This window comes from Camelus bactrianus, chromosome 21 (genome assembly GCF_048773025.1).
Source record: "Camelus bactrianus isolate YW-2024 breed Bactrian camel chromosome 21, ASM4877302v1, whole genome shotgun sequence".
Classification (NCBI taxonomy): Eukaryota; Metazoa; Chordata; class Mammalia; order Artiodactyla; family Camelidae; genus Camelus; species Camelus bactrianus.
The window spans coordinates 24,709,483-24,730,872 of record NC_133559.1 but is presented as its reverse complement, the minus strand read 5'-3'; the positions used below and the strand labels follow the sequence as shown (position 1 = coordinate 24,730,872).

At 48.9% G+C, this 21,390-nt stretch overlaps 1 protein-coding gene and 1 long non-coding RNA gene across 21 annotated transcripts in view; one reads left to right on the top strand and one right to left on the bottom strand.

Moving 5' to 3' along the window:
- The window catches only part of TEX35 (testis expressed 35), a 25,946-nt gene extending 9,183 nt beyond the window's left edge, over positions 1-16,763 (bottom strand). For 8 of the 20 annotated variants that reach the window (XM_074349842.1, XM_074349843.1, XM_074349846.1 and 5 more), the window contains exons 1-6: positions 7,868-8,414; positions 7,279-7,347; positions 6,133-6,189; positions 5,382-5,441; positions 1,047-1,108; positions 631-820 (exon numbers count right to left, since the gene is read on the bottom strand). In XM_074349842.1, coding sequence (XP_074205943.1) covers positions 631-820; positions 1,047-1,108; positions 5,382-5,441; positions 6,133-6,189; positions 7,279-7,347; positions 7,868-8,065 — 636 coding nt within the window. In that variant the 5' untranslated portion in view covers positions 8,066-8,414. The other 12 variants (XM_074349850.1, XM_074349851.1, XM_045516610.2 and 9 more) reach the window with 11 other exon arrangements.
- LOC141574388 (uncharacterized) lies at positions 16,062-21,390 on the top strand. Its single transcript, XR_012501404.1, has 3 exons — positions 16,062-16,473; positions 18,757-18,937; positions 20,318-21,390. It is a non-coding gene; the product is annotated as an uncharacterized LOC141574388 (long non-coding RNA).

The window sequence follows — 21,390 nt, the reverse complement described above, 5'->3', positions numbered from 1 at the left end:
TCAGCAGCTACAGAGGCACCCTCCCCTCCATGAGGTCTGTGGGCAGCAGCCGCCAGGCTGGGCTGAGTGAGTCCTTCCTGTGCCACATCCTCCAAGACTGAGTGCGTGGGGCGGGGGGCTAGGGGGATGGCAGCACCTGCACAACCTGGGTGAGATTTGCCAGGAATGCACCCTGGGCACACTGCCTTTGGGAGGCCCGGGCACCCGACTGAGACAAGGCGCTTGCATGGATCTACCTACCCCTGATTGTAGTTGTTCTTTGGGGCACACAACAAACATTTCTCCTGTGGAGGACAGAAACAGCACAAGAAAGATCATTTTTCACTGGTCCAAGATGGCCAGCCTGCTGGGCACCTCATCGAGTCTTGCTATAGGAAAGGACAGAACGGTACAGTTGCACTTGGAGGGCAGGCACATTTGGGGTTGGGTCCTACTTGGTTAGGGTTTAGGAATCTCCCCAGACCTAGAGGCCAAGCCCCCAGAGCAGACTCAAGACAAGGGCGGCACCGCGGGCTGGGAGAGGAGTGGAACCAGTCCCTTTACAGGGACTGAGAGGGCCCAGGGGAGGTCGGGGGAGAACAGGAGTCCGGGGTGTCGCATCAGTGCAGGGTGGGGGAGGGCTTCACTTACACAGCAAGTCTCACACTGGTGAAGGGAATCCACTGGGTCCTTTTTTGATTTTTGCAGTGCCATCATCTTCTTTTGAAGACTGAGCGGTGCTCCCTCAGCTCCATCCCTTTTCTCGAGGCGGAGCTGTGGGTCTGTGTCTGTCTTTCCTATTAGCCTGAGTTCTTGCTGCTCCTTTCCTCTTCTAAGGGGACTGGGGAGTCAGGGAGGGACAGAGTTGGGGAGATAATTTCCAACGTGAAAGGAGATAACCAGTAGCGTGGGTGACCGTGGAAGGCCTTGACTCCAAGCCATGGGACAAGAGAAACCAAGACAGCTCCTCGAAGAGCCTGGGGATCCTCTGAACCCCAAGGACATTTAAAAAAGTGAGGGAGGAGGTTCTTTAGGGGTTAGGAGAGATGGGTGCAGGTTACACTTACAGCTTGCTGTTCTGTATATTCATTAAAACATCCATCTTCTCATCCATATCCTTTTGCATTTCCTTCAAGAGAGAATTCAAAGCTAGAATCATCATCTTGAAGGGCTTCTGACACCCTTTCTCTTTGCCTCACTTTGCAAACCATTCAGAGACCACCTCAGCACCTTACTGCCTCAAGAATCCTCACTGGCCCTGGGTGAGGTGACTTCTAGGATGTACAGGGCACGTACCAGCTCTCCCTTTCCCTTCCCCCATTCCATGGTGAAGCTGAGGCATAGACAGAGTCATGAGGGGCTTGTCCAAACTCTCCATGTGGGTCACAGGCCAGGATCTGTTTTGCCTGATCTCACACTTGGATAGAACCATTATCTGCCTTGGGCCAATGTCTATAAAATCATGGAACCAAGAAAATAAATCTTTTGACCCCCAAAGACACTTCTGACTCCAGAGTTTCACTGTGCACCTAGATTCTGTGTATTTGGATTTGCTCCATCTTTTAATACTGGCGGAAATGGTCAACACAAAATAAAACTGACAGAAGTTCAAAAGGCATTTCACATTCATTATTCACTAAGAACTGAAAGAAGAATAAAATTTTCTTGGTGAAGTTTAAATCTATAAAATTTGACCTGAAGAAACTGAATAGAAGCAGTGGTCACAAAAGAAATCCTAAGATGGCAGATGTTACTGACATTATCTGTTATGTACAAAAACAGGGTTGGACTGAACATCACAGAATACAAGTGAAAAATAATCTGCTTCAAGGAAAACCATTTTGTTAAAATATGAAAGACGTGGGAAGAGTTTACTGATCTGAGGCAGAAAATTGATTAAGGAGTTACACTGTGAAATGGAAATGATTTTTAAAAAAATACCTTCTTGAAAAGCATTTTTAAATGTCACTATAAATTTGGAATAAAATATTGGTATTCATAAAGTCAAAATATCCTTGAAGTCAAAATGTTCCTGGGTCCGAAACATCAGAGTCAAAATATCCCATCTTTTAAAAAGTCTCACCATCACTTCAAACTCATGTCCCAAACTGACCTCCTCATTTTCTCTCCTAATTCAGCTGTTTCCCAACTATCCTTGTCACCACCACTTTCTTCTAACCGTCCGGATGAAGACTCTGCTGTCATCATGGATGCTTCGCCATGGACGATTCATGCTGAATCAGTCACCAAGAATGCCATTTTTCCAGCGATGCATCTTTCAGATTTACCCCTTTCCTTCTGTTCTTACACCTGGTCCAGCTTCCTTCACCTTGAGCGGGGATGCGGCTTCCGGTTTGACAGCCTGGCTCCAGACGGCCCCCACCGGCGCCCCCGCGCCCCCAGGCCACCGTGCACACAGCTGCCAGCTCAGCTTTCGGAAGCGCTGCTCCTAGCAGGTTCTTTGATTAAGACTCTCCAGAGGCCTCTTACTGCTTACACAACCAAGTCCCAACCTGTCTGCCTGTCTTTCAAAAGCCTTCATTATCCCCTGCCTTTGTGCTCGCTCCATTTTCCTGCTCAGGGTTTCCCCCAACGATCCCACTTTGACGACTGTTCTCCCCACTGACCACGATGTGCTTCGCCTTCAGCCGGCTCCCATGCTGGGTGCAAGCTACTTCCGCGCCCGAAATAGCTTCCTTTGTGTCTTGTGATATCCAGTCCTACCCACTAACAAAACGCTCACTGTGTTCACATTTTAATACAGAGATAATATATGCTCTTGGTAGAAAATTCGGACCATACAGAGGTATACGAAAGAAAAAAAGTTAATCTCATCACCTAGCAATGACTGATGTCAACGCTTTTGGTATATTTCTTTCCAGTCTTTTTTCCATATATTTACTTACCTATTTGTAGGGGGGAGTAGACTGACCTATCTATCTATCTATCTATCTATCTATCTATCTATCTATCTTTATTGAAGTGTAGTTTGTTTACAATGTTGTGTTAATTCCTAGTGTACAGCATAGTGATTCAGTTAATACATATATATTCCTTTTCATATTCTTTTTCATTACAGGCTATTACAAGGTAGTGACTATAGTTCCCTGTGCTGTACAGTATAAACTTGTTTTTCTATTTTATATATACCAGTCAGTATCTGAAAATCTTTTTTTTTACCTAGTTGAGATAAGCCTGTACGTATTATTTGTATCTTGTTTTTTAACTTCTCATTATAAGTATTCTTTCTAAACAGTCTCCTATAGTTCTTAATTTTCATTATATGTGTATATCATAATTTGCTCAGCTACCCCTCTACTGTTGAAAATTGTGGTTGTTTACGCATTTTTGCTATTATAGATAATCCTGTGATGAACATCTTTTTATATATACCTATGCTGGCATTTCTGAGCATTCTCATAGGTTAAATTCTGTCACTGAGTTTTGATATTTTTTGATACCTATTGTCCAAATCCTTTTCAGTTTTGCACAATGCCCTCCCACCAGCAGTACAAGAGCATTCCTAAAAACACACACAAAAAAACACACACACACACAAAAAAAAGAAAAAAGAAACAAAAAACCCCCACGTACAATGAATATTTTGTATCATAAGGAAAATGATGCTGTTAAGTCATTTTCAAGAAACAAGTTTCAAAAGCATAATATAAAATTGGATGGATTTATAATAAAATATATAGAGAGTAAAAACAAAACAAAACAAATAAACAAGAGCAATCCTGCCTTGCTTTGTTTCGTTTTTTTTTTTTTTTTTTTCCTGTCTTGCTTTGTAATTGCCACAAAGTCAAACTCAGCTTATTTGAGTGTGGCAGTTATCGCAGTATTATTGTCATTTGCATTTATTTGATTATTCATAAGGGAAAGCTTTTTAACATATTCATTGCTTTTTAGTTATATTCTTCCATGGATTGCTCATACATACCCTTTGCCCGTTTTCCTATTTGGTTCTTACTGATTTGTGTGCGCTTTATATGTTACTTATAAAAACCTTTTGTCTATGTCTATCATAGTTGTGAAAAATTGTTTCCCCAAAACTGCTGGTTACTTTTTAATTCTGTGTATGGTGCTTTTCTGTTATAATTTTTTAATTTTTATACTATTAAATGTATATTTCTTTTGTGATTTCTTCCACTGTATTTATATGTAGACCATCCAGTTAAATACATACAGTTTCTTATAGATTTTTATGTTTTGAATTCACTTTATAAACTGTTTCAGTTTACAGTGTTAAGAGAATTAAGTTTTTCCTCATACGGTCAAGCAGCGTTCTTAATATTAATAATCCCTCTCTTCTCACTGATAGTTTAGAAAATCAGCTTTATTATATTTTATATTTTAAGTTTTATAGAGCTGTGGTGCCCAACTTGGAGTATATAATTGAATCAGCTGGGGATCTTTAAAAATTACCACTGCCTGGACCTCATATTGAGAGGTTCTGACTGAATTGCTAAGGGGTGCAGGCAGGTGTAAAATGGAGGCAGGTCAAAGGCACAGTACAGGCGATTCCAACGTGCAGCCAACGTTCGTAACTACTGCTGAAGTGGTGAGGACCTGGTTCTCATCAGGGGAAATTACCTGAATCACTTACCTGAATTTTGAACAACTGTGCCCGCCTTGGGGGTTTTATTCAGTTCATTTGTGCCAGGGACTGGGTAAACAGATTTTAGAAATCCTCACAAGGGAGTCTCAGGGCATCCCTGGTAGAGAGGCTGTTACAGGGTCTTCTATGCTGGTTTCTTTCATTTGTCTGGTGATCCTTGGGCTACACTGCCTTGATTTGATTACTGTGACTTTATTATGAATGTTAGAATCTGGTAGGGGTAGTGTCCCCTTACAGCTCCAGAAAAATTTATAGATGAATACTTTTGCCTATTTATGCTTCTACATTGCTTGTTCTCAAACTTCTACCTGGGGGACATGAACAAAATCCAAAGGCGCAAGCCCCATCCAAACAGGACCTGGGCTCTGTTTCCTATATTAGTGCCCCTGGTGATTCTGAAACTCACCAAAGTCTGAGAACCACTATTCTAGAATCTAGAAGATCCTTTTAGTAATTATTGAGTTCAAAAATAATCGTATTGGGCTCTTGGTTAGATTTGCATTAAGCTTCCGATGCATCCTTCAAGGCTTACCTTGAGACTCACTTTCTTTAAAAGGACTTTTCTGGTTACCCCAGCCCTCATTCATTCCTCACTTCTCCAAACTCCTAATTCATTGACAGTCAGTCATCATTTAGCTTGGTACTTGCTATTTAATTCTTTCTTGCAGTAGAGTTTGGGTCTCTTACTAGCTTGTAAGTACTCACAGGGCAGGCTCTGGCATCTCCCTCCATGATTCCTAGTATGGTACTGGCCCATGGAGGGCACTCAAGAAATGCTTACCTTCATAATCTCCACGAATTCCTGGAGTTTATCAAAATCCTTGTCCATTACATCCTTTATCTAGTGAGGAAGAAAGGCACAGAACATACTATTGAATATGGAGCTGTCTCTGGGGCATTTTAAGCAAAGGACAGTAGCTGCTTCTCTGGAATGAGATGGATAAAGCTTAACGAATGGACTAACAATGGCCTGTTAAAGCCACTTTCTTCCCAAGAGTCTATGAAGGGACTTGGGTGCAGTGCCATCGAGTCACCACCAGCAGCAGCCTGGGCACAGCTTGGATCTGGCCACTGCAAATCTTCCACGTGGAGCTCAGACCACAGCTTCAATTACACCTTCTTGCTTGAGCATTTCCCTTGTTCACAAGTATGCTGTGGGTGGTTCCATCAAAGAAACAAGAAGAGGGCTCTTGCTCTGCTGCTTGCTCAGGGGAGGTGAATAAAGGGAGGTGAATAATTGGTCCCTGACTGCCCCCAAGTTCCAAGTTAGCCTCTCTCCCTCTGTCACTAAGGTTGTATCTCTCCACCCGTATTGATGAGACACTTTGGAGAGTCCTTATCACTCAAACATTGTGTTAAACATCAAACAAGTAAGAAATACATAACTTAAACACTCCAGAGGATTCAGGCTCAGGTAGTTTGATTGCTTTTTCCATGCAGTTCCTCATTTCCTTCGTTATTCACAGTTAGGCACTGCATTTTCCTTGAAGCTACCCTTTTTCTCCGTGTGATGGGAAATCCTATCCTGTTACCTGTTTTATCTCCTCCATTTTTTCCTTGAGCTCTTCCCTCACCTCCCTGAGTTCATTCTGAGGAAATAAAATAGAGAAGGGGTAAAGAAATGTCTTCGATGGAAGGGAAAAGGTCCAAAGGAGAAAAGGAAAGACCCTGGGGCATTGCCAAAGAGGAGCAGAGATAGTTGTGAGGAAGGAGGAAGGAAAGGGGGCTGTTAAGAAAATAGAACAGTGAGACACCCAGCCATCCAGCACCTCCAGATGTGATGTACTCTGAAACGGTCATAACTTCGCTCGGTGACGCGACTGCCAAAAATGAACAGCCTAAGTCTAATGGTGAGGAAGCCTCAGACAACCCAGATTCAGGGTCACTCTACAAAATGATCTTTCATCCTCAAAAATGTCCCAAAAGACAAGGCTGAAGAGCTGGTCCAGGTGAAAAAAGACTAAAGAGATACAGAAACTGGATGCAAAGTGTGATTCTGGACTGGCTCCCAGACCAAAAAGGTGTCTTTTCACTTGTTGTGAAAGACATTCACGAGGTAACTGGTGGAATTAAAATAAGGGCTGTAGATGAAAACTGTATCAATGTTAATTTCCTGATTTTGCTATTTCAGTAACTGTACGGTGGCTGTGTAAGAGAGTGTTCTTGTTTTTAGGACCTATACATTGAAATTTGAGAGAAACATATGCTCACAAGTGGTTGAGGAAATACATATATTATATATATGGGTGTGTGAATATGAGAGAAAGTGAAAACAATGATAAAATGCCAACATTCTGGGAATCTGGGTGAACTCATTGTACCACTTATTGAAAATTTTCTGTAAGTCTGAAATTATTTAAAAATATAGAGTTAAAAAAAAAAGAGCCAAAAGTAGGGGGGGATGTGCTCAGTGGTGGAGCATGTGCTTAGCATGCATGGGTTCAATCCAATAATAATCATATCAATAATAATAATAATAATAATAATAATAATAATAATAAATTAACTAAATTACCTCCCCCCAAAAAACAAAACAAAACAACCAGGAGGAATGAGTCACAAAAGCTGCCTCAGAATCGTAAATGCCAGCAGTTCATCCGCAGTAGAAGTTGTTCTGTTGGGCCCCCCCTCTTCCCTGTGCTGATCCAACCTCCTGCCTCCTGGGTCCACACACCTACCTTTAGCTCCTTTGTCCCTCCTGGTTTGGTAAATGGCCCTTCTTGTTTAACGCCTTTGTAGTCATATGTCTGTTGGTTGAAAGCAGAAACACAGACAATTGGAAACTGCAGGTGTGGGGTGGCTGAGACAGGAGACATCGCCCCGAGTTTTTGTTCCTCCCTTTGAGCCAGGGCAGAGGTGAGAGCTGGTGGCCTGGCCCCACCTGCGCAGAGGTGTCCTCCGTCCTTCTCTCTCGCCCAGCTCATCTCATCCTACCCCTTCCCGGCCCACTGGGCCTCAGCTCTGTCCCCGGCACAGCCAAGCTCACTCCCACCTCGGGGCCTGTGGACGCCGCTGCCTCCCCCCGCTGAGCCCTTCCTCAGCCTCGCGGTAGCAGCCGACTCGCCCTTCAGCCCTCAGCTCAAATGAAGGCCCTTCCTGACCACCCGGCCCACGGCAGCCACCCGGTCACGTCTCCCTGCTTTCATTCTCTGTGTCGTAGGTAACCCGACCGACATTTTCCCTGCTTATGTACGTGTGTATCTGATTCGAGTGTGCAGTTCTCTGAGAGCAGACAGCTTGCCTGTCCCTCAGTGTTTCCCCCAGCACCTGGGACAAGTCTTGGGCACCAGCAACAGCGAAAGCCCCCTGACTCCAAGACACCTCCCCACGGGTCTCAGGCCTGGCTGCCGGCATGGCCTCAAAAAAGCTTCTTACTTTGATTGGCTCTGGCTTCAATTCCAGGCAAACTGCCTTGTAGTTCTTGCTCTGCGGAGAGAGGGGGTTGGGATTCGGCCTGTCAGGCATCAGGATTGGGGAGAATAAAACAGCCAGCTCTTCACCTAACCTGGCCTGTCCACATGCACTCAAGCCCAGGCCCACCAGGCCCCCAGCACGCGAGCCCGGGCCGCTCCGTTCGGCCAGGGTCTGCTCTCACGAGTAGCACCTGCCCGGGAGCACTGCGAGGGAACTGAAGGAGGCCGTCTAAGTATTATTTCAGGAGCACCGGCTTTGAAAGTGGACAGACTTGAATTCTAGTCTCAGCTCTCCTCCTTACTGGCTGTGGTGACTTAGCCGAGTTATTTAGTCTCTCTGAGCCTCCATTTCTTCATCTGTAAATTGGGTGTGATAATTACATTTATCTAATGAGGTTCTCATGCACCTTAAACATGCAGGTCAGATGTGGGTCTGGCCCAGGTCACGGCTCCCAGAGGGGTCGGGGGTGGGTGGGGCGTTTCAGTGCTCCTTGTCCCAAAAGGGTCCTTCCCACTCCAGCACGAGGGGTTCATTCCCCACCCTCCTTCCAGGCTGAGAGGCCACGTCATGCTTCGAAGGAGAGAGAAAAGCCCGGGTTTGCTGGGGCATTCTCTCTCCCTCCCCACCCCCCACCTCCATTCAGTGGGGGCTCACGGGGCGCCCAGCAGCGTCTCCCCTTTACCGGGCTTGTTTTCTTCAGCTCTGCCTTCTTGGCCGACATGATGGAGGAGGCCAGAGTGTTCTTCGACTTCCCAACCTCCCCACAACGGGCCCCCGTGACCAGGCCACTGTCCTATGCAGGTTACAGGCCAAGGTGAGGGCAGGATGACCACCTCTCTGTGTGCGGAACAGCTGAGGTCACAATGCCCAGGACCTACACGCCAGCCCGGAGTGTCACCGCAGCTTGAGCCTGGGGTGCCTCAGCCACTGAGAAGAGGCCCTCAGGCCAGCTTCCAAAGCCAAGAAGTCTCCCTCCACCACGGCAGAGCGGGGCTCTCCTGAAAAGTTCACCCCAAAGGGCCATGGCTTGTATGGCCCAAGCGCAGGGCACACCCAGGAAAAGCAAAACTTGCCAGCTCCTCCCCAGCAGGACCTCCCCAACATCTCCCTCAACAACAAGCTTCTCCTGGGAGCCCACACACGTAGTCTTCTGACCCCGCCTCAGACTTGAAGCTGTTTTGAGTTGAGATGCCCTGAAGTCTCTCTGGTTCAAAGAGACCGTGTGTGCTAACCCCGGGGCCCTCTGTGCTGTGGGAGGGGCGCCAATCTCCAGTCTCGGCTGGCTGGTCTCCGGTGCTGGGGCCTGACTGCACAGGGCTTCCTCCCCAGGCTCCTCTCCCCCTTGTAAATGAGGAGTTGGAACATTAACATCCTTGGACCACTGAGCTCAGTCCTCCCCTCTCCCCTCCTCCACCCACTCCATTCTTTCCCCCTGGTTTTTCTATCATCCTAGAAGAGCGTTGCAGGCAAGAAGCAATATTCAGACAGTGCTGATGGTGAGAAGCCCAGGTGACGCACGGGGAAGGATACTGAGGCCATTCTGAGGGTAGCTGTGACTTGTGCTCAAGGAGTCAAAGAAGCGGGGCCTCCCCTGCGACCTAACATCATTCAGCACCTGGGTTAGCAAGCTTAATTTTTTCTTTGCTCTTAACCCTGGCATTCCATTCCCTTCTTCTCTCTCATTTCAACTACTACTTACTACAGAAAAGGCCAACCCGGAAGTTCCTTGAACAGACGGCACAGGAGCAAAGGAAAGGATGCAAGTTGCACGTGAAGTCTGCGCCTGCACCCGGACCTGACTTACACACTCACCCTCCCACTTCCTACACCTGTGCCTGCCCTTCCCGGAGGCCCCGAGCGCTGGAACTTCCTTGGAGCCACCTGCAGCATTTCTGATGCATTTCCTATTTTGCATTTATTCTGCAGCCCCCATCCTGATGACAGCCCTCAGTCTCACCCCATCACAACCAAAGGAGAATGTCTGTTACTGTTCGGTTGTGGAGGGAGGGAGGGGAGTGGTGGGGAGTTTCCCAGGCTCCTCTCCCCCTCGTAAATGAGGGGTTGGAATGCTAAGACCCTTGGACCACTGTGCTCAGTCCTCCCAGATCCACTGGCCACATCACAGGACCCCACAGGCTTGCGCAGGGAACTGCCGTGAAGGTGACTGCCGCCTCCTCCACATTCACCAGCCCCGTGAGAATGGGCACCATCACCTCCTTGTTTTGGGTTGAGCTCCTCCTGGACCTGCAGCAAAGTATTCTGTTCTGGGCGGAGCAGTTGTTAAATGAGCCTCCTCTTAGCCAAGCCTGTCACGTGAGCCCCTGGCCTACAGAGCAGGAAACTGAGTGTAAAAGAAATCAAGGTCTCATTGTGAAACTGCTTTGTAAAGTAGAACATTATACACACATGCACATACACACATCATCATCATTTGGACAGAAATTTAACAACAGACCCACAGCTCCAGGCTTGTGCCTTGTACGTGTGCCCCCAGATACATCACTGTTGTCATCAGGATGTTCTGGAAGAGCTGGGAATATGTTTAATGAACCTAAATAAATGAGTCTGTTATTTTCTTCTCTAAAACTTTGCAACTGCACCAGGCCCTAGGTGGGAGCAGCGCTGCAATCTGGTTATTGCTGGTGTAACATCATTACAGGCAGTCGATGGGGCCGTTCTTACCTGGAGAACGCCAGGTATGCTCTCCCTAACCCGCCTTCACGGCGAAATCCACAGGCCCAGGACAAGAAGCATAAAGCCCTCCGATGTCCAGTGAAGTCTGGGGAAGGGAGATGCCCAGTGGAGAGACAGAGGCAGCCCTGTGTCTCTACTCTCCCAATTGATGGCATTTGGATTTCCTTTTCTTTACAAGGGTCCTGGTTTTTCAGTTTCATGAAGACAGTGCTGCATGGGGAGGCAGGGGAAGAGGGAGGGGGGATTGAAGATGGCCTTAGGCCTCTGCGTTTGGCATCTTGTGATTCCAAGGGTACAGACTTCCAGGATCTGACCTCCAATGCAGCCGGGCTCAGCCACAACTCACATCCAGGCCCAGAGAAGGTGAAGAGAACCGTGCTGAGGGGCCCAGTGTTCTAATGCCCTTTGATCAGGGTGGAACATTTCACAAAGGTGCCCAGAATCGTGACTGCCATGGTCTCCGGTCAACCTCGTGAGACATGGCTCACACACGTCATCTAGACGATTTGCTCCTGGAGCACCCTGCTGACCTGCTGCAGAGTCTGGTGCTGTCCTCCGCCAGGGGGCTGTCTGGTTCCTAGCCCTGGGGAACCTCTCACATGACCGCGTTGTCCCACATAACTGATTTATAGACACCTTACCTCTCCACTGTGCAGGGTTCAGGCATCAGTGACACATGGGTTACCAGGCAATTTCTGATCACTCCTATAAATAGTGTATCAGACCTTGGCTAGAATCATAGTCCCATTTTTTTCTATGGAACAATCACATCCAGTTTCTGTCATGGGAACTTCTAGTACCTCTATTTCAGGAACAAAACATGATATTCTGAACAGTTGATGGTAAATTTCCAGCTATGTCAATACAGCTAATGATAAGTGAAAAGTCAGAGCAAAAGCTTTGTTTGAGGATTGCAGGCTTTTTCCTCCCATGTGCTCACCACGACGGAGACGTACTTGCCACGACCTCCCAGGACCAAAGGGAAACTGTCACTACTCCCGCAGCCAGCTCTTACGGAGCAGCCTGCCGTGTGAGATAAAGCAGGAGCCACCAGCCATCAGAGGCTGCCCTGTTCCTGCCAAATACGGCTCCTGGGGCCCCTTACTTGGCTGGTGTCCCTTTATCCTCTTTGGATGGAGTCCAAATAGAGGATGGTACACTCCTGCCTCTTTTGGCTTCCTGGCTCTGAGGCTCTCTACAATTGCTATCCCAGTCCCTAGCCTCCTGTCCACCTCTCACACCTCCAAATTCCCATTTATCACTGAAGTTGGTGCAGCAAAACTAGGGTAGTAGCCTGTCTGGGCTGCCCTTGCTGGGGGACTATGGTGTCCCTGGAGGGTCACAAATGGGAGGATTCCAGGGGAGGTATAGCTCAGTGGTAGAGCTCATGCTTAGCAGGTGTAAGGTCCTGGGTTCAGTCCCCAGTACCTCCATCAAAGAATAAAATAAATTGATTAAACCAACCAACCAACCAACAAACAAAAAAACACAAATGGGAGGATTCCATGGGTTAGTCCTGGGAGCAGCCTGCCTCACTCCCACTCACATTTCTTTGGCTACAACCAACCACAAGGCCACACCTGACCAGGAAGGATGCTGGGATGTATGGCCAAGTTTCTCCCAAGAGTAAGAGGAAATAAGTTGAAGGAGCCCGTAGGCAATCTCCGCCATACCTTCCTAATGCATCTCATTTTTCCTATTTCACTTTAACAAGTCCTCAAGTAAGAAAACTTGGTTTAGACTTCTGTTTTTGGTGTAAGAGGGAGGCAGCCAACTGAAAGGGAAGATCACACCAGATTCTCGAGCTGAGATAAATCTCCTAGCAAATGTGAACTGGCAGAGTTCGGGTTAGGGATCTACCTCTTTGTCACCTGAATGGCCAGTGGGTGAGATGTCGTGACAGAGACTGTGATAATGAGCCTGTCTGTCCAGGGCTTTGCAGCACAACAGTCCCAGTGTGTCCCAGTCTAGGTCTGTCTCGGTCTGCCCCAGGCCCAGTCTGCCCCAGTTCCATTCTGGAGAAGGGTATGCACACCTCCCTTCCCTCCTGCAGGCATCAGAATGTGGGTCTGGTCTGAAGCTTCCCTGGCTGTTGTAAGCCCTCCGAGCAGCACTGGGAGCTGACCTTTGCCAGCCTCTTCCCTGGGGCGTGCTGTCCTCTTGGCTAAGAACCCCATACCTACTTCAGATGAGCCTTTGTGTCTAGTCCCATGAAGCCCCTGAGCATGACCCCTGCCTGGGAACGCCTACTGCTGGGCCCCACCACCAGACATGGACAACAACCCAGACTGGACCAGAGTTTTCCGGAACCTGGAGACACTGGCCCCTGGTTGGCCCCCTGGGGTGGGTGGCGGACAGCCTGGCCAGTGCCTTTTTCACATCTGACTTTCTTCCTTCTCTTGGCCATTCTGCCCCTGGGACCATGAGTATCTCAGAGCTGAGTCCACATGAAGAATGGCCCGGAAGGAGTCCGTTTCCCTCAATAGGAGTTCTGGGGCCCGGCTGGGGAAAGCCTTTCTCCCCTGGAGCTGCGGGTGGTGATGAAAGCGAGGAAGCTGGTAGAGCCCAGGGTCAGGTGGCGAGGTCAAGGATCTGGAGCAGGCTGTTTACACCAGCCTCCAAACAGAGGAGCCAGACGCAGGTTCTGAGAACCATTGTGGAGGCGGTCAGGGTGAGGACAGCTCCTGGCACAGGCAGCCGGATTGGACCAGCCTGGAAGGTTCCCGCAGGTGGCTGAGTTGCAAGTGGGGGAAACCTTGGCGCGTTTAAAGACCGAGAAGTAGGCAGCTCCTACAGGTTTGCTTCTTCCTCCTTGTGACATGTCTGAGCTCTCAACAGGGCTGTGGATTTTTTTCCTCTGTTGGCAAAAGCCTTGTAGAAGGCTCATAAACAGGCTGCCTGGTTTTCTGGATCTTGAATTCAGTGGATTCCATGTTCATCTTGCATTTCATGCCGAAATACTTGGCTGTTCTGATTTAGTTCAGGTTTAACAAAGCCAAGAAAAAGATCCACTTGGATAGGCTGCTGGTGACACTGGGTTTCATTCAGCTCCCCGTCTCGCCGGGGGAAATTCTGCCCAAGTCTCCTGTTTGCAGGTGCAGGTGGGGCAGAGCCCTGGCTCTGAATCAGCCAGTCCCCTGATGTGGGGCTGAACGCTGTCCTGGAAGCTGGGAGCCCAGCCTGTCTCTCCAGCCCTCCCAACAATTAAACTAGCTACTGTGGATTCCTTTTGCAACCAAGAACCTGACTGATGGACAGAGACGGCTGCACGTTCCTGCTAATTGTAGATCTTTGGAAACTCACACATGTGCAGCAGTAACTCCTGGCTGGTGACCCACCAGCACGTTTCCTGGGGAAATGTGGGGGACTTCTGTGTGGTGATATCTCGAGGATTCTTAGAGTTGGTCATTTTAATTAGTGGCAATAGAAAAGGGGGGATCTGATGCCTGTCTATTCAAGTCCTGCATGATTTTTTTTACAATGAAGGCTTTCGCTTGGCTGGTTCTTTTGTAGCCAAACACCAGACAGATACTGTCTTTTGCTTGAGGACCCCTCAGTGATGGCCTTTTCCTCACAAGAGGTTGATGGCTCATCACCCAGGTGCTGGTTCTGCAAGGAGACCTTTCTCCAGTAGGCCTGCCCCCCTGCTCAGGGACTGAACCCACAAGCCTACCCTGGCCCATCCCGGCCTTCTCCCTTCAGGGCCACGGGCAGCACCCTGCTCCTCCCCCTGCTCCTCTCCACAGGGCTCTGCGTGGGGCGGGGGGAGGTCCCTGGGCCATGTGACAGACAAAGGCTTTGCGAAGAACCCTCTGGGCCCTGGGCTCCCACTTGAAGCTGAGGAAGGAGATGTCACTGACGTCGCTCCTCTGAGTGGCAAAAACTCGTGTGAAAATTGCTCCCTAAGGAAAGATGACTTGAATGGAATCGAACACTGAAGCAGGCCACTGTCATTTGCCGAGACCCCCTAAACACAGCATTAATTTATTTCTATCTAATTATTAAGACAAAGCAATCACCCTCTTGTGCCCCCAACCCTCTAAAAAATGTGACAACAATCATCCATGCAGAGAGCCGGGAATCCCGGGGCCTGCCTGGGTCTCAGCCCCACTGCCCACTGGCAGGGCCCCTTACCCAGGCTCAGGGCCTGGCTGGGTCTTAGCAAGGAGCTCTGGGTCACCATTCAGGGGACTCCACAGCAAGTCCCCTGTGCACTCAGCACGTGTTTACTGAGCCCTGACTATGTGCCAAGCACCCTGCTAGGCACCAGGAGCACAAAGACACTTGACATGGTCCCCGCCCTCAGGAACTCATCACTACTGGGGCTGACGGGCCATCAGGAGAATCGCACCTACAGTGTGGTTCCCAGGCTTAGGGTGTTGATGGAGCCCAGAGGAGGGGCACAGCCGGGTTCTTGGAGCTGGCTCTCTGCCATGGTCTTCTCGATCCCATTCCTGGCCTTGTGAGCGTCCCAGTACCCTTTACTTTAGAGAGTTTCTTCTCTAAACCCAGAGCAGGAGGCAGGGAGGGCCATGCTACCTACCATGTGCCAGGCTTTCCCAGCCAACACCTACCTGAGTCTCTGAAGATGACATGTTCCCTCCACCTGTCAGTGGGGCCATCCCCTCCATGCTGGGCCCTGGACGGTGAGTGTATACCTGTCTCCAGCATATCAAATGTGTCTTCTTTCAGCATAGGGTTGCTAGCCTGTCCCCGCAGGTGTACTGCATACCAAATCAGCCTTCTCTGTCTGCTCCATCTGGCCAAGTTCACCTTTACCTGGCCTTGTCACTGTACACAGCACTGCACTGGACTTAAACCTACACATCCTGTAACAGCACAGAGCTAGGAGGTGTCCTCTGAGGTGTGTGTGTGTCTGGCTGAAACTTCACCATGTGGCAGTGTGTGCAGGTAACACACGCCCATTCTCAGAGGTCCTGCGGGTTCCCGCCTCAGGAAATAGGGGGATATTCATAAACATAACAACTCTTGGGTTTGTGCATGAGGTTTTGAGCAACCCTCAGCTCTCAGCACCCAGAGAACTGAAAAAATGGAAGCCCCAGAGACCACACGAAGAGACTTTGCAGTGCTGACCTGGCGTCAATGATTCCTCTTGCCGACCTCTCAGTAACCTTACCTAACCCCCATCCAGCTGCTCCCTGCCAGACACTCGCCCCCTCCGCCCCAATTCTATGAGCCTTCTATTTTGCCTTCAATCCGGTTACCTGTGTGAGTCAGGGTTCTCCAGAGAAACAGAATCAATAGGATATGAATCTACCTACCTACCTATCATCTATCTGTTTAGAGATTTATTTTAAGGAATTGGCTCACTTTCTAGGAGCCTGAAAAGTCCCACAATCTGCCATCTGCAGCTGGAGACCCAAGAGAGCCGGTGGTGGGTGTTCCCATCAGAGTGCAGAACACAGACGTCCCAACCCTAAAACCGGCAGAGCAAGAATTACTTCTCACCCAGCCTTTTATTCTACCCAGGCTTTCAAACAGTCTGGATGGGGCCTAGCCACCCTCGGGAGGGTGGTCAGCCTTCCTCAGTGAACCTGTTCAAATGTTTACCTCATCCAAAGCACCCTCACAGACACACCCGGAGTAATATTCAAGCAAATTCAGTTGACTCTTGAACACGGGTTGGAACTGCTCGGGTCCCCGGATCCGCGGATTTTTCTCGGTAGTAAACACTACAGTATTACAGGACCTGCAGTTGGTTACAACAGCAGACACAGAACCCCGGACACCAGGCTGACTGTAAGGTAATTTACTCGGATTTTTTACTGCACGAGGTTGGCACCCCTAACCCCCACGCTGTTCAAGGGCCACCTGTATCTGAGCACCCCGTTACCTGGTCAAGTTGACACGTAAGATGAAGCATCACATTACCTGTCTCTCCGGCCGTCCTGGCCCATCACTTCATCTGCTGGACCACAGCTCGTTTCCTTCCTTCAGTCCCGGCCTGTGTGATCTGACCTGCGGCTTGGCCTCAGGCCCCTTCCCTCGGGACCTTCCTTCCAGGGACGGCCCAGCAGGAGCCCCCACCCCCCACCCCGCTCTCAGGCCCCGCCCCCTCGGGCCCTGGCCCCTGCTGTTCTGATTGCAGACCCTCCGCCCTCCCCTCCCACCCACTGCTGTGGCCGCTGGTATCAGGGCAAAGTCTCCCGCGAAGACATTTCTCTTTCTGCTGGGCTGTAAGAACCCGGCCCGTTCCTCTGCTCCCTCCTGCTGCTCTGCCCCCTGAGACCCATCTGGTAGGAGGGTGTTTGTCCGCAACCCCCCCATCCCTCGTTCTTCCAGGAGGGACGAGAACACCCTGTTTTTCAGATTCCCTCGAGCAGCCCTTGGGCGCGGCTCAGTCTCAGACCTGGTCTGGAGGCTGCGAACCGCCGCTCGGGGCCCCCCACCTCCAGCCTCCGGGCTCCCGCCTCCCCCAGCCTGCTGCACCGCTCGGTTAGCGCCAGGCGACTGTGCGAAGTAGCCGGCTGCGTGGCGTGGTTTCCGGGCGCAAGGGCGGGGCCGCTGGGCCTTGGCTAAGAAGGGGCTCCTGGTTCCCCTGGGGAGGGACTTGGGGCCTGTGGACCTGGATTGTCTGGTCCAATGGTTTCCTGGTGACCCTGCCAGTCTCCCGTCCTTGCAGGTTGAACTAGAGTCAGGGGCTCCCCCACAGGGATACGGGGAATCACTGCAATAAATAGCTAGCGCCTTAACTGAGAATTTTGAACGTGTTTATTTCCCTGAATCCACACAACTACCCTAAGAGGTAGGCACTAGTGTTTCCCTCGTTTTACAGACAAGGAAGCTGTTTAACTCGAAAGGTAAATAATTTTTCTGAAGTCGCAGATGTAGGTGGGGGAGCCGGGAAATGAACCCAGGCAGCCTGGCTGCACGGCCAGCACGTTTAACCCCCTCCCCAGCCCACCTCGGCCCAGGGGCAAGGACCCACCGCCATCCTTACCTGGGGGGAGGACACGTGGACTGTCCCAGCCACTGTGGCCCATGTTGGCAGCTCCCACTTGACATTTGTAAAACGGGTTAAAAGAGATAAATGAGTAGCCTGGGGACCTGCCTGCCTGTAGGACGATATCGCACACAAGGCAGATGTGGGACTCCATCCCTCCCCGCTCTGATTCAGTAGCCCTGACATGAGGCCTTGAATGACAGCCTCGGGGGACACAGCCCTGCGGGGTGGGAGCCTGTGCTGCAACACCAGGCAGACGGGGCTGCGAACCCCAGGTCCCCCCCCCCCCCGCTAGTTACATGACCGTGGCAAGTTTCTTAGCCTTTCTGAGCTTGTTTCCTCATCCAGAAAATGGGATACTAGTAAAGTACCTACTTCACAGGGTTTTTGAACTTCATCTCTCAGAATTAAATAAGATAACCTATGTAAGGGGTGCGACACGTGCTCTTGGTGAAGTGTGGCTGCTCCAAAGACCTCACGTTCCCAGGGACAAAGCCTGACTCTCCTCCTCAGGGCAGCAGCACTGGGGATTCCTCTTTTTTATTTCTAGCCTCACCCCCAGCCCCAGGGCTCTGGACTGTGTTGGGGTGAAGATGGGGATAACAGGGGGTGGGGTGGGGGAGATTTAACTGATGTAGATATATACCCAGGCACATGTGGTGTGCACCCAACTAACGTTCTCCTCCCAGAACACCCCACTTCATCCCTAAAATGAAATAAGATAATAAAAGGAAATCATTTGACACATTGTAAAATGACTATAACTCAATTTAAAAAATGTTAAAAAATAAAAGGAAATCAATAATGAATCTAGTAAGTTTTTGAACCTGCTAAGAGGATTGAAACAACAACCGAAGAAAATTATGTGAAACAGAACAGAAAAGTTCGCACGTACACACATACAATTATACAAAACAAAAAGAATTCAGTCATCTAAGAGATAATATGATCACAATGGGAGATAATGCACATAATAGGCTAATGAAAAAAATAGTCAAATTAGGTAAATAATATTAACTCAGGAAACATTTACTTTTCCCCCAAATTTTGTATTTAAAATTTACCATCTCAACCATTTTTAAAGGTGCAGTTCGGCGATGTTAAACGCATTCACAATGTTGTTCAGCCACCATCACCATCCACCTCTGTAACTCTTTTCATCTTGTAAAACAAAAACTCTGCACCCATCTGTTACCAAACCGAACTGGGATCTGCTCGCCTCACCGGCAGCAAAGCCAATCTACCGACACCAGGTTGTGCTGAAGGCAAGTACAGTGTTCCTGCAGGGGGCCAAACGAGGAGACGAGGCACTCATGCTCAACAGACCCCAACTCCTCGATGACTTTCAGGGAAGAGTTTCTAAAGGTGACATTAGGGGTGAAGGGTGCAGGGTGCAGGGTGATTAGCTTGTGGACTTTCTTCTGATTGGTTGGTGGTGAGATATCACGGTGATGTTTCAGGAATCTTAATCATCAACCTTCTGGTTCCAACCAGTCTGGGGTCCACACGATTGTGCTCAGCATGTGATCATCATCCTCGTGGGCAGGGTGGGTGGGTGGGGTCATAGTTTGTGCAGAGCAACTCAAAGATATGCGTCAGATTGTTTATACTCTTTCAGGAGGAACTAGGGTCCTGTGACCCTGTTTCATGGGTGAACGATTGTTTCAGCTGTCAATACTTTTCTTGCTTGACTGCTTTCCCTTTGTTTCTGCATTCCTTCACTTCTCTAATTAGTAATTGCTTGAGTCTGCTCGTTGAAACTCAGGGAAGGTCTAGGAGACTAAAGCTTTTTTTTTTTTTTTTAACAAACAAGAAAGAGACACGGAAGAGCTTTTATACCAGGGAAGGCCCTGCAGAGTTCCGCTCGGTTTCACATTCAACAACCGTCGCTCCCTCCTTCCCCGGCTCCTGGCAACTGCCATTCTACTCTCTGTCTCTGCGAATTTGGCTAAGTACCTCACAGAAGTGGAATCGTATGACATTTGCCCTTTGGTGACTGGCTTATTTTCCTCAGCATGATGTCCTCAAGTTTCATCCATGTTGCAGCGTGTGTCAGAATTTCCTTCCTTTTAAAGCTGAATAATATCCCATTGTATGTGTACACCACATTCTGTTTATCCATTCATCCTCAGTGGACACTTGGGATGCTACCATGTTTTAGCTATTATGAATGATGCTGCTATGAATATGAGTATACAAATTTCTCTTTGAGTCCCTGTTTCAGTTCTTTTGGGCATCTATCTAGAAGTGGAGTTTCTGGGTCATATGGCAATTCTGTTTAATTTTTTGAGGAACCTCCATACTGTTTTCCACAGTGGCTGCACCAATTTACATTTCCCCTAACAGTGCACAAGGGTCCCCTTATCTCCACATCCTCACCAGCACTTGTTATTTTCTGTTGTTTTGATAGTAGCCATCCTAATGGGTGTGAGGTGGTATCTCGCTGTAGTTTTATTTTGCATTTCCCTAATGGTTAGTGATGTTGAGCGTCTTTTCCTGTTCCTACTGGCCAAAACATTTACTTTAAAAGGAATAAAGTAGAAAAACAGTTTAAAGATCAGTTATTAAACAGAGGTGAGAAAATAAGTGCAAAATACGAGCAGCAGTAGATTAGAGTCTAATGGTTGATTTACTTTCCCTCTCAGGCTCCAGTAAAAATGTTTCTTCGGGATGAAGGAAGCAAAGCTGTCTGCCCAGTACTGCGTTCTGGCCCCTAGGGGGCGCCCAAGAGCAAAGGACCTGGGATGGCTCTCCAAGGGATCCAAGCGTCCAAGGCAGGCCCCAGTGGCCTGTCTCCTGAGCCCCGCTGCCTCCCCCAGCGGGAGCTGTGTGGGAATTTAGAGAAGCTGGCTGTAGCAGAACCTTCTTCTAGAGCCGAGATGGCCCCACGAGGCACAACTGTCTTCAAGAGTTCACGTCCACATCTATAAAATTTACAACAGTAAACCATCCATTCATTCATCCAACTGCCCCTGTTTGCTGAGCACTGAGATCTACCTTTGCAACAGAGGATGGTCAAAATGGGTTAGGGTTCCAAGCTGAGTAAATGGTTCATAACAGTGAGCAGGAATAAACAGAAAGGTCTTCTCACCCCGAAACCCCAGTTTTTAGGGTGGGGAATGTGGCAAGGGTTGAGGAGGACAAACTTCCCTCCTCTTTGGGGAAAGGAAACAACATTCATCAAGTGTCTTCTATGAGCCTGGGTGCTAAGTGCTTTATATATATGACAGGATAACAGTTTTAGGTACTAATTAGTACTTTTCTTCTAATGCCTTGGGCAGGAGAAGGACCTCAGGGAGGAGCAGCTGTGTAGGTCCCAGACTCTGGGACCATCCTCAGTCACTGGGGTGGCTCAGCCCTGGTGGGGTTGGCAGACCTGAAATGACAGGATAATGGAGGTCTTAGTGGTGAGCAGTGCAGACAGGGCACACGGTAAAACCCAGCCTCTCTGTTCTTCCCCTACTGTGTGTATGTGTGTGCGTGTGTTGTGGGAATAGTCCTGACAATAGATAAGGCTGAATTTCTTCCTTACCTGGTAGAGTGAGGGCTCAGAGTCAAAAATAAGTTGATTTACATGTTTCTAAGGCATCGGAGTAACTGGAATTGTCATGCATTGCTGGTAGGAGTGGGAAATGTTATAGCCACTTTGGACGAGAGTTAGCAGTTTCTTATAAGCATACATTTACCACACCACCCCGCAGTCCCTCCCCTCGCCATT